Consider the following 13,939-nt stretch of genomic DNA (forward strand, 5'->3'; position numbering starts at 1 on the left):
CTGGATAAAAACACAATTAATGAAAGCACAACCTCACACTTGAGAGACTCATCCTTTTGCCATGGAAACTGTGGGAAAATGGAAAGGAAAACAAGTACCACGCACAATATCAATTCTTGCTTTCTTTTGCTAACAACATCATCCTTTCAGGAGGAGGCGAAAGGAATATTGGGGCAAGATCTGGTGATGTTCAGCGTTAGTGAGAGTGATGTTGTTCTAGAATAAAATGGGGAAACTTATCACAGCAGCACACACTATTGTTATTGCACTAAAGTTGATTTGCAATAGCACAGTGTCATTCGCACTAGCACTTGGACACCATTGGCTCTTACATCTGGCCTGAAGCCTGGTGGTTGAAGTGAAAGTGGTGGGCACCTTGGAGAAAAGTGGCCATCTCTTCTTTGCATTTCAGAGACAGAATCAAGATTGAGAGCTATCTTGATGGGCTGTAAGCCCATCAATAACCAACACAATGAAGTACAACAGCAATGTACAATGTAAATACATTTAGGTACAAAAAAATCAGATACACAAGAATGTGAGCAGCGGGGGATCTTGACAACACAACATGGGAGAAGATGCTAGGTGATTTAGTGCATCTGCTAAACATGCTAATCCAATTTTAGAGAAATGTAGGGTCCAGATCATGGGAAGTAATAGATTCAACTGTCTTTTGCACTTGTGAGGCAGTATCTGCAGTACTGTCTTCAATTTAAGTGTCACAGTTTATGAAGGACCATGACAGGTTGCAGCAAATCCAAAAGAGGATGGTGAGGGCCACAGAAAGCAAGGCCTATATGGAACAATTGGAATAGCTGACCATGTTTAGCACAGAAAGGAAAAGATTCAGGGCACACATGACAACTGTCCTTAGGTAGCTGAAGCACTGTCAAGCAGAAGATGGAACAGATTTGTTTTGTTTTCTGCTGCTCCAGATGGCTGGACTGGAACCAGTGACTATAAATTGCAGTGGAAGAGGTGTTGTCTAAACATTGCAGGATACTTCCTAACTGTAAAAGCTGTTTCACTGTCAAACAGCTGCCTCAGGAGGTAGTTGGCTCTCCTCTTCCCTGTATTAAGGCAAAAATTGAGGGGCCAACTGTGAGCAGGGAATTCGACTAGACTACTTAATTCCTGCAGTTTCTTCATCTTTATAATTCTGTATCTTCCATAGTGGCAAAGTTATAACCTGTTTTTAATTGAAGGTCATATTAATTAAAATGCTTTTAAAAGACTCCTTTATTGACTTATTCTGACTGACTTTTTGTGTATTTTTATTTATGTCTCTATTGATATATCACATCTAAACAGATTCTGGAAAAGTAAACAATAAAAGATAAAAAGGCAGCATCTGAGAGGCCATATAATACTTTGGACTCCCAGAAGTATCCGCATCCAGCCCCCTCCCCTTCACAGCTAGCACAGAAACAGCTGTGCTGACTGCATATCCAAGGTTGGGCAAGGAAGGGAGGAGATTGGATAGGCTAGGATAAAAGCTAACCCAGGGCCTCTCCTGCTTCCTATGCACCTTCCAAATGCCTCCATGGGCTAGGCAAAAAAGGCCATCTAGCAAGATCGCAGGGCACAAAGATGGGGAGATGAAGCTTATGTCTTCCGCTTACTCTTGCCCTGTATAGGATGAATATAAGCCTCTGAGTCTGAGGGCTTACAATCATTGTAATAGGATTATGCCTTTAAAAATATACTTTTTGGCTTTGTTTTTTAAAATTAAAAAGGTTAAAAATATAGCTGGTTGGTCAAGGAATCCTTCTTGACTTAAAGATGTATTCTGGAAGTACCAAAAACAACAAAATATTACTGCCTGCCTGACCTCCAGAGGAATGAAATTCCATGGAAAGGCTGTTTTCTGGGTGGTCTCCAACAGGCTCATAGGACTATGCAGAACTATGAAGAATAAGCCATATGATGACCTCATTGATCAGACAGGATGATAAGGGATAAGGTGATCTCTCATGTGTCTTGACCCCAAGTTGTTTATTCACTAGCAGCAAAACTTTAAACCTGTCCCAGTAATGCATAGGCAGCCTGTGCATTTCCCTCAGTAAAGGAGTTGCATGTGATAAGGAGTTGCTTCTGCTTCAGCCCCCAGCTTCCAGATCAGCCTTAAGGGCAGCTCCACCCAGAGGTCATTGCAGTAATTTATTCTTGGAGTCACTTGTGCCTGTACCACTGTTGCCCAGTTGTCCCTGTCCAGGAGACCCTGGCTGGTAACCCAGCCAAAGCTGATAAAAAGGCATCGTAAGCCATCATGATCGGTTGAAATGAGAAGTACCCTCAGACTACAAACCTTGTCTTTCTAAGACAATGCAGCTGCATCTAAAGCAGACAATGACTTGGAAACCATTCACCCACAGCTCTTCTTTCTTCTCAGGATTCAGCTTCAGTTTATTGGCCCTTATCCAGCATATTACTGAGTCTAGACACTGATCTAGGACTCACACAGTTTCACCTGATTTAGATGTCACAGGGAGATTCTTTGTCATCAGCATACTGATAACCCTTGGCTCTGTATCCCCTTGACAGTTTCCAAAGGCTTCATATAGATGTTGAACAATATTAGTGATAAGACAGTACTCTGTGCAACCCATAGTTCAGTTGCCAAGCGACCAATGAATAGTCATCCACTGTTATACTTTGAAATGAACCCTGCATATAAAACTGAAACCACTATAGTGCAGCTCATAGGATCCATCCAGAAGAATGCCATGCCAATTGTATCTATAACTGGTAAGAGATTAAGCAAGATTAGGGTTGTATTCCCTGTCCCTCTCTCAATGAACATCATTCATGAGGGTGACTAAAATTATCTCAATCCCATAATACGATAAGCACTATCCTCCAAGAATGCCTGCAGTTGCTCTGCCATGATCCTTTCAAGAACCTTCTCTGAGAAAGAGGTATTTGCAAATGGTTGGTTCTTGAGTGGGTTTCTTTAGGAGTGCTCATAATACTGCCTCCTTAAGGTTAGCAGAAAGCACCCCTTCATACCAAAATGCATTTAACACTCCCAGGAGCAACCTGGTCATACCTCCTTAGCTAGCTTTTTTTTTTAGCCAGGAGAAGCAAACACCTCATTTACATCATCAGCAACTGAGATTCATCCCACAAAGTTGGGCAGATGGAGGTAGACACCTCAGCAGATAAAATTTGCTGTGAGACAATTAATTTTGTCCTCAGCACAATGTGGAAAAAAATCACAGTCTTTGAGGAAACCAGGGATGCGTTTGGTGGGGGAGTGTTGATAATCCCCAGAGTACCTCTGCTGCATGGCTGCAAAAAGCAGATATAAGCATGGCTATGTGCTCCAGGGGAAGGCTGCTTCCCTGGCCTGGTGGCCTTCAGAAGCATTTGTACTACAACTCCCAGAATTCCCATCCAGCAGGGCCATTGAGTGAAATCTGGGTCTTACAGTCCAAATGTGTCTGGAAGGTACAAGGTTGGGAAGGCTGCTCTAGAGCATACACAGTCATCTTTACTTGGAGTCTTATGCCATCATACAGCCAACATCCAGCCTGTTTCATTGACTGCAGCTGTCCATTATACCAAGGAGCAGAGCAGTCTCCATGGCTCTAGAAAGAATAGGTACAATCAAGTTGTCCCCATTTTCCCAACGTTGCATCATCTAATAGATAATTTCAACATCTCCTTAGCATCTTCAAAGATTAGGTACAGGCTTTGCCAAGAAAACTGCTGTAATGACACAATGAGATCATTTGGGCGGTTTCTCATTGGGTGACAATTTTAATGACATTTTAAAAGTATTCACAGTAATTTTTCTATGTGCTCTTGGACATGTGTAATGCTGTCTGACTTGTTTATTTTCATGATTCATGTTATTGCAGTAGACACAGTAATGTTGTTACTATGATAAAAGGCAGGTCCAAAGTGCTACCTGCCTATAGCCGACCTGTACAATAGTTTTTTAAAGTAGCTACTCCCAGAGAAGCCCTTCTCACCCCCTGAAAAGTTCCTTCTTGGGGTTAAATATGAGAAATGGCAAAACAACCTAGGGAAAGCATGAACATCGTGTGGTCCTCCAGGTGTTATTGGGCCACAGTCCCATCAGCTCCATCCAGCATGGCCAGTGGTTTGGGGATGAAGGAAATTGTTATTCCGCAATATGCAGAGGACCACAGATTTTCCACCAGTGCTGACACATGAGGATACACATGAGTGTTTATGGATTCCCACTGTTGTGGTTTCGTACTGTTTAAGTATATATTAATAGGAAACTGTAGACATACATGCACACTTCGAATGTGTCATTTAGGAATTAGGCCTTTTGTTGTAGACTTTAGTTTTGTTCATTGTGAAATGATTGCAAATAATGTGAATGCTTATTTTTCTGTGTTTTGATAATGAGCATTGTTTTGTTATTTACAGTGTGATGTAATGGATCAGAATTTGTTAAATTTCCTCCCGGAACAAGAACATTCAGACATTTATAAGATACTGTCATCTCACATGCTTCTAATGGATAATGTCTCATCAGATTACTTAAAATGTGAGTGTTGCTTTCCTGTTTTTTAAAATACTTTATTGTGAATAGATAAATACACAATCAAGCAGAACAAGAAATCAACAAACACACAACCTCAGCTCAGAGTCTAGGAGTGATTAGCCATGCATGAATGCATTTGTCATAGTAAGATGATGCAGTCCCCATAGGTTACTTTACTATGGTCACTGAACAAAAATCATAAGAGTTTAAGACTTGTTTCTTTTGTAAAGGTCGGTACATGATATATTTATGAATGTTTTGCTTGAGAGTATATTGCAGCTATTTTATCTGAAAGGGATAGTTCATATATTGTTTTTAACTTTCAGGCTTATGGGAATCAGTCCATATTGAATTATTCATTTGTACAATTATAATAATTGCTTTTATTGTACTTCAAAATATATTTGCAGCTATATTAGTACTATGTTGACTCTTCAAGAGTGACCTAAGGAAGAGTTGTTTCAGTTGAAGAATAGATATATTTATATGAGAAAAACATGATCAGATTATCTTTCACTTCTTTTGGAATATCAGCATGTACAGAAATACTCTAATGAAGTTTATTTTTTACAAGAGAATTGTGAAAAATTCTAAGAATTGAATTTTTCTAAATAAAAAATTTTTGTCTAAATGTAGAATAATTTTATATTCTCTAAAAAGAAAAGAGATGACAATAAATAGGTATACGGTTTACTTTGCCAGGTATGCAGTTTATTTTTTCAATTTCTTTGCTTTCAATTATGTAAATACATTAGCATACACACACATACAGCAATATATTGTATGTTTATTGTAAGCCATCCTGAGACATTCTGTAGGGGACGGGATAGAAAAGCTTTTAATAAAATAGATAGATAAATAAAATCTCCATGATTTTTTGATGGCGTGGTACTGAATAACTAGATAAGAATGAATTCAGTCCTTAGCATTAAAAATGCATGAGAAATATCTATTTATAGTTCTGAGCAGCCTAGATTCATGCAAAGATTCAACCTACAAAATATGGGCCAATGCAGCCACAAGCAAGTCCTTGAACTCATTGTGGTTCTTTCATTTGAGAGCTGGAGGGACTCAGGAGCTCTGGGTTCCTGACTCCACCCAGCCATGGTGCTCACTTTGGACCAGTCACTTACCCGCAGGCCAACGTACCTCATAGGGCTGTTGCTATGAGGAAAAGATTGAGAAGAGGAGAATCCCCCATGAGTTACTTGAAAAGAAAAAAGAATGATTAAATATAATAACATAATACATAAAAATGCTTGATTTATACGATTTCAGTTTGTTTGATTTGCAAAGAATACTTATTTTGTCACACTTTTTTTGGCTTTCCAGCTGATGATGTTTTTGAATTTTATTGCCATCTTCTGCGAGGGAGCCTGAATCCAAAGGACTTTCCAACATACGAATACATAAAATTTGTAGGGAATTTTCTATCTTGCAGCCATGGTAAGTCTTGACTATTATATGATTGTACAAGTCTCTGTAGAATATAGGCTGTGACTAAATCTATGTAAACATATCCTTTATTGTACTTTTGTCCACTCGTGATGATGCAGTGATTCCTGTAAGCCACACATAATTAGTGTCTCTGTTGTTGACAGCAGCACATGCGCAGGTAGCCAAAGGGTGGATAAAAATGTCAGGATATACAGCATGAGGGGATGCCAAGATTTGCAGGTGGCACTAGCTGAGAAGCTCATTTGTGGCAGCTGATGCATCAAGGGGATGACCAAACAAGATAGGCTTATGAGGATATGTTTTCTATTTTTTATTTTTGTTAACAAAAAAGAAAATGGGTTCAGACCTCCAGTCACACTAAAATCCATTTGGAAAGGCAGAATCCTTTAAGAATCAAATATATACTTTTTATAACTCTTCATAGTTTTTGTAACTTTTGCAGTACAAAACAGAATGTGAATATTTATATAATACAGTAAGTGCTTCTAGTCTAAAATATTGTTTAAAATTTTGTTTATTAGTTTAAAAATACTGAAATATTTTAAAAAGTTTATATGGAGGCAGACCTTCGAGCATACAGAATTGGGAAATTTGAGTGGGGATATCATTACAGAATAGTTTCCCAAAAAGTTAGCAACTTGTTACTTGGAATGATATACAAAGCACACTAACTAAATGTCAAATTAAACTTAGTGGGATTTATTTCTGGTTAAATGTGGATTGTAATGCTGAAGTTCTAGGGGCATTTCCCATGTGAACCAAGTGTGTGTTTTATGATTTGTTGTGGAAAATCAAAAATCTCCTCTTAAAGATCTGAATCAATTGTAGATGTACAACATTTTTCTAGTAAATAGTCAAACTGTTTTATACTAAAGAAAACGCAAAGACCTGGTTCAATCATACCACTAATCCATGGTTTATTTAATTCATGGATTGTTGAGTTTTCACTTGTCATGATATGCAAGCCCAGCCAGAAAGAAAACCTATGGTTTGTTCTATTGTTAACTCTGGATTGCTTAAATTTATTTATTTATTTACATGTATTTATAGGCTGCCTATAATTGCCAAGGCCTTCCTTAGTTATAGCTATGTGTGAACCCGAAACCATGAATTAGAGTGGTTCAAAAAACCCACCTGTTCTACATGCCATTACTTCAGCACCACAAAGGCATTTTAAATACTAGGAGGGAATGGGCAAAGGAAGCAGGAAACAAACAACCCAGAAGACAAAAGAAGACAAACTACAGTTTGTTTGTTTGCCAGATAATCGCTGGATAAGGCAACAAGCCATGGGTTAACTATGGGTTAGGTAATCATGTGTGAACCAGGTAAATACTTCCTCCATATAGCACATTGTTACTGTGATTGCTATGTGGAATATGATTGTACAGCGATACATCCTGTTTGAGGGCCATTTTTGTTGTTCTTAAAATTCTGTGGATGATGCATGTGCAACTACTATTCAGGAAAGCATATCCCATGTTACTTTTCAAGTAGCAAACATCAATAGTAATGCTTTTGTTTTTAGTTTTATTTTTAATTCTTTCCAAATTCTTCATTCTACTTTTCCTGAGCTAGAATACACAACTAAGCACAGTTTGAAAAGATATTGGCAATATTAGCACATCTATATTCCCCACTCTGTTATGTAAGAAAATACACCAAAACAAATAAAGCAAATGTATTATTCACCTGCATCAAAGCTGGAATAGACAATTGGAATTTTGAAAGAAACAGTGAAAGGTCATCAGCCACACATCAGGGCTTTCAAGCAGGTCAAATATCAGTGGGAAAGTGAACATCTCTGTCTGGTACCTTCTCCCAAGTAAAAAGGAATCCATTAGGTCTTACTCTAGTTCTTGTTGTTGACTACAGAATTTTGATCCATTTCAGAAGTCCTATAGGGAAGTCAAAATTTTTCAGCATAGCTAAAATAAATCTTCAGTAACTTTTGGCAAAAGCTTTTTCTACATTCAGAGAAACATTAGCAGCTTTTTTGGTTCTATCCATAATGAGTGCTAATCAGGACAAAAATCAATCAAGATTATCTACTCTCTGTGTATTTTTGATAAATCCCTCCAGGTCTGGTAGGACTAAAGCTTGATTGTATTACTGTTGTAATAACTTGTTGCAATCTATTGGCCAAGATTGCTGCTAATATTTTAATGGCAACTTTGGGTAATGAAATAGGTTGATAATTAGCACAATAGAAGTGAACCTATCAGGCTTCGCAATCACAGTAACATATACTCCATTGAGTGCTAACAAAATAAATCCCAATACAGTAATGAAATTGTATAAACAATCAAGCTTTAGAGATAGAAAAGCTGGAAAATGTTTTAGATCAGTCAACTGGAAATCCATCCAGCCTGGGTGATTTCCCAGATTTCATATTAGTTACTGCATTTATGGTTTTCTCAATATTCAGAGCTGCCGGAAGGGCTACCTCTGTAAGGAGTTTAATGAAAGAAGACTGACATGAGAGAAAAAAGCATCCATTGCCTGCATCAGTATTTCACTACCTTTGCTCTACAGTTCTGAGTACAATATTAAAAATTGAGAATTTATATCTTCAGGAGAAATATATTGCTTGCCACTTGCATATTTAATAGCCAGGGCAATATTTCACTATTTTTACTGCTTGAGCTGATGAGCCAAAATCATACTAGGATCTTCACCATTTCCCCAATACGCCGTCATAAACAGTTGAAAGCAAATTCTGGCTTCTGTGAGAGAATATTATTCAGCTCGTGTCTGATGTGTGCAACTCCTGATAAAGTTGTGCAGATGGAGACGTGACAAATGTGCGATAAGATTTTTCAGTCTTTCCCTTAAGGCTGTTGTTGCTTTTTAAAAATATAGCCTGATTTAGCTGAACCTTGAATCCAGAAAGATTTGAACTTGCAGAGTTGATTCCAACTAGTTAACTTGTGTTTCAGTTATTGTAGTGCTGTAGGGAATGCAATTCTTTCTGAGGCTTTAAATGCATAATCTTGAAGGCTCCTGGGACTATATCAAATGTCAGTTATTCCCTTAACTTGCTGACATGTGGCTGAGAAAATGTACTGCTGCACAAGCTGTAACATTATTCCCAGTCTGTGCCTTTCTGTGTTTTTAATCCTACTAGAATAAATAAGAAAAATACATTCAGAGGTTTTTTTTATCCTAGTACTGTGTTCATACAATAGCACTTACTGTAGAATGAACTGCTACGACCTAATAAACTGCTGTTATGCAGAAATATGTAAAGGAAACCACTCTTTTATTACTTCCATGTTATTACTTCTTAGATATTCCTTCAGCTGTTTGCCTGAATTCACTCCAGGGACTAATGCTTCAAAAGCTGCTGGCATTGGCCCAAATAGGTCACATTCAGCAATTTTTAAACAAATCCCACTGCGCTTGCCACAAACCACAATTCTGCGGAGTACAAAACGTAATTGACCCAACATAACACAAACATTGATCTCCCACAATGTAAAAACCTATAAACAGCAGCAAAATGTGCAATCTTAGTTTCATGTGATACTGAACGTGTTGCTATAAAATACGCCCTTTCTGCACACATTGCCAGATGCCTTAATCCAGAAACTCCCTTCAGACATGATAAAAAATGTTATTTGTGTAAGACACCCGGAAATGAGCACAAAGATGATATAGTGGTAAATGCATATCTCCATTTTAAAGCATATGAAAACTCAAATCTTCATGTGAGATCCTTTTTAGATACATGTTTCTCTGGACTGAGCCTATTTTCTTAAGTCTTATAAAAGAAACAAATTGTAGTCAGAGTAGGTACAGTGGGTGTAGTACTACCCAGAGTAGTGCATTCTGTACTCCGGGTAGTACTGCACAAATACTGTAATGCATACTATAAAACACATGCTGAATTGAGGTGTGAAGTACCTGTGATTTAATTTGGATATGACTGGGTTTTTAGCAAAATATCCTCTACCAGCTGTATCACCTTTCTTTTCAGGAATGACAATCAACATACTGCACTAAGAATTTATACTGACTGCATGATTATACAGGGCTTAGTATGGTTCCACCTCCCCATTCAGTGTGTGGAAACACTATGCACAGATTCCTAAGCCAATATTTATCTGAATTGCATATCAGATTATTTTTGATTAAAAGTGATATCAGGTTAATTTTCACAGGCCTCTGCTTTCTTACCTTAGGTTCAGGCTGCAATCCTATATTCCCATGCCTTGTTCTGGTAGGGCAGCACCATTGCACTCAGCAAGGCTTGACATGTGTAGAATTGTGCTGTCATTTTTTTATTTTAGCACTAAGATATATCACACACACAAACACACACATAAATCATAATTCTTTAGGCAATATAGCTTTTTTTATCACCAAACTTATTTTTAAATAATGGGGGACTAAAATCAATAAAAAACTTGCAAGCTTGTAAATAATAGCCAGTATCTCTTGTTACAGCTCTGCTTTATAAAGTAACAGCCCAATTCTATACGTGTTTACTCAGAAGCAGGTCCCATTGGGTGAACAGGAAGGATAAGATTGCTGCCTAAACCATCACTGTTACAGGTGAAAAACAACTAGCAAAAGCATTTCCTTCCAGAAAGCAGCTTTTAGAGACCAAGAAAGTATAGCATTTCTTTTATCATGAGCAGGGTTAATGACATCTCTGAGAGTGGAATGAATAATAAAGCTTATTACTTATCTTCAAAGGTGGATCATGCTTAACAGCTGTATAACAGGGGGGTTTCAAGTGAAATGGCAGCAGGTGGGATGAATTGCTAACCCCTACATCTGTTTTCCCCTGCCCTGCCACCTCAGCTATTTTCCTCTTAGGTGGGCTCCAAGATCAGAAAAAAGACTACTGCCTGTGGAGTTCAGCACCTCATCTCATTTGTTGCTTTTCCCTTGAAATCCCCCCATCTACATGCTTTTGACTTAAGAACTTCTCTCCATCTATTGCTTCCCACTTGAAATGATTCCCCATGCATCTACTTCTCACTGGACAGCCTTCTTCTACCCACTGCTTCTCACTCGGAATCCTCCCCGTCTCCACCTGCTCTACTGTATACTTCCCAGGGCTATCTAGCATTAGTGCATTTCATATGTATAAAGTAGTAGGAACAAATGCACTAAGAGGCACAATTCTTTGTCTTGTAATTTTCTTATCCAGTGCCTATATCCACTTGTAATGGCTTTGATGGTGCTGTTCCAAGAGGTTACAGAACACCACTAGGAAAACAAGTCTGCTTTGTTGCTACTGTTCGGCTGGCAACGCCTCAGTTTTTAAAGGCAAGTGTGTATGTCTTAGAGTCTGTTAAGTTTTAGCCATAATATCAGTGCGTTCAGTCACTAACTTCCCAGTTCTGACCATGTACAAGTCAAGAAAATGGATGCAGCCTGTGCCTTCTCCAAAAACAAATGGCTTCCAGATAACATGCATATATGTACTATCTCTTTAGAACATTTGGGGATGATGCATTGACTGTATGTATGATGCTGAACTTTGTGAAAGTAACAAATTCCACAGCAGAAATGTGCATAGCTGGAGGAACCATGAGTTGATGCCACTAATTTCTCAAGTTACTATCTGCAGATATCCTCCCACATTACCACAGTGCAAATGTTGTTAGGAATATGTGGCTCTTCCCATTATAAGCTGCTATTTAATCCAGTTGATTTAGTACTTATCCAAATTGTTTGCAGATATAGGAATGAATTGATCATTTCAAGTCTGCAAAACCCCCAAACCTAGAATAAAATAGGCTAGTCCACATGCTAAAATAGTCACAGGGATACCTCGTAAAGGAGCCTCCATGTGCAAAAGAGGCTTCTGCTTCAGTAGCAATAGTTAAGAGTGCTTTTCACGGGAATTGCCAATATTGTCTACAGTGCTTGTACCTCTCCCAAAACCTGCCAGGTCCAGAGACTCTCAACATGATGGTTCCAATCTGTGATTTGAACTCTTTTAATTTCAACTGGAGTGAACTTCACTCAGCAGGAGGTGGCTTTCAACAGTATCCATCTAACATGTAAAACATGTAGTTATTCTTTGTGGGGCAGTGGTAAACATAAAATGCATTAATTAAATCACCAATAGTAGCACAATTTGAAAAAAAGAATTCAATACTGTATGCAGAATGTAAACATATCATTTAATCATTTCACAGGGGTCGTGTGCTATCATTTTATTATGCAGAATAATAAGCCTGGCATCAGTTAAACGTAATATAAACCAGATGGAGTTGGTATCTCACTGTTTATTAGTTGGATGCATTTTTTAATCCTCTGTTTTGATTCCTGCTGCATGTTTTTCATTGACATTTTTAAAAAGGCAGATGGAATGGAGATAAGGCACTGGTCTCACTAACAGAATTCAATTCTAATACAGGAAATGTGCACAGTTGAAGAACCGTTGGAGGAATTTACTTCGAGACATAGTTTGGAATGGAAATTTTTATTTCTGGATCACAGGTTGGTGAAAAGAGAAGAATATATTTAATGATTCCATGAGTATTTGCTACTGTTCTTGTAAACTAGTTAATGCTATTCTATGCTTGATGGTCAATATTTGTATGATGGTAGGGAACCAAGTGCAACTTTTACCAAGTTCAACATTTTTTCTTAGCATTCATTTTCATAAAAGTTGAGGATATGTGAATTATAAAAAGAAGTGTATGCTTTTTTATATATTTTTAAACAATTGAAGAGCTCCTCCAAAAGGTATTCGAGTCTGACAGTTTAGGGAACAGAGTTTTAGTACTTCCTTGAAGAAGTGCTGAAATAAGCAGAAATTCTTATTTCTGGATTAGGTCAGGTTGGTGCAGCTGCCTTATGTAAGCTCTGCTAAAATGTCTCATTCCAGAAACAAGCATTTCTGCTCATTTCAGGTTGCCCCTGGAAATGACAAGCTCTGGATTCCACAAGCACTGAGCACCACTAGCAGAAAGGAAATGGCTGTATATAAAAGAATCAACAGGAGTGTAAGTGCCCTGTTGGATACTGCCCAGTATAATAAAACAAAGCAATTTGACTCTGTTGGATATCTGGAAGGAGACAATCCATGTATGTAAGAAACGTACATATTTCTACAATGCAATATCATTGTTGTAAGGGTATTTTCAGATATAGGAGAATATTGCATAGGGTAGGATTCCCATTACCTTGGCAAATGCATTTCCCCAAAAAACATGAATGCAGGAGGGTAGGAGTCTTTGTAAAAGAAAATAGGGGGTAGTACCTGCCACTTACTTGCTGGGTTTATTTTTGGCCTTCAAAACTTGGCTGAAGGAAAAAACCCTATTAACTGGCGTGAGGAAACCATTTGCAGGGAATATTGGTGTGCAGGATAAGGTGTTAGATAATCTTCCTTCCTACTTGTTCTTCTCTGCACATTCCCTTTGAAAAAGTGTCTTCCACAAATCATGGTAGCCAGTTTGTCTTTCCCACCCAGCCCCATTTAAGGTTCCTGCTGGACCCCACCGAGGGTTGAGAGATCTTCCAGAATAGACTAGGAAATGGCTGCACTAGGTGTGTGGGGAAAACCATTTACCCTGACCTGCATGAGCAGAACATTGGATACAACCAGAATTCCCTAACATGTGTTTCTGTCTTAATGCACAGGCCATTCTTACAATCTGTTAAAGTCTTTAAGTCAGGAGTCACTTTTATTTTCTGTTACTATATATTTCTTAGCATTCTTTGCTTCCTTTTATAGGGATACCTTGAGGTCATCGTACATCTTTATTGGATGTAATGCTAAGTGGCTACTAATTATGACAGTGAGCCTAAATTTTCTTTGGGCTCAGATACTCCTCCTCCTCCTCCTCTCTAACCTAATAGAGCTGCAAGAAGAAGCTTCTTTAACTTTGCTACATCATCCAAACCTGGACACACTAGGATTAATTTTATGGGCGGTTTGTAGAAACAAGTCAACTTTAAGTCATGATTTGTTTGTATTAACCGTAGTTA

At 38.1% G+C, this 13,939-nt stretch overlaps 1 protein-coding gene across 4 annotated transcripts in view; it reads left to right on the forward strand.

Annotated features, from left to right (window-relative positions):
- Positions 1–13,939, forward strand: part of NPAS2 (neuronal PAS domain protein 2) — a 77,305-nt gene that overhangs the window by 38,407 nt on the left and 24,959 nt on the right. For all 4 annotated transcript variants that reach the window (XM_044433866.1, XM_044433853.1, XM_044433860.1 and 1 more), the window contains 4 exons: positions 4,405–4,525; positions 5,855–5,968; positions 11,142–11,260; positions 12,360–12,442. In XM_044433866.1, coding sequence (XP_044289801.1) covers positions 4,405–4,525; positions 5,855–5,968; positions 11,142–11,260; positions 12,360–12,442 — 437 coding nt within the window. The remainder of the gene's footprint in view (positions 1–4,404; positions 4,526–5,854; positions 5,969–11,141; positions 11,261–12,359; positions 12,443–13,939) is intronic.

This window comes from Varanus komodoensis, unplaced genomic scaffold, assembly GCF_004798865.1.
Source record: "Varanus komodoensis strain SLA01 unplaced genomic scaffold, ASM479886v1 scaffold1, whole genome shotgun sequence".
NCBI lineage: Eukaryota > Metazoa > Chordata > Lepidosauria > Squamata > Varanidae > Varanus > Varanus komodoensis.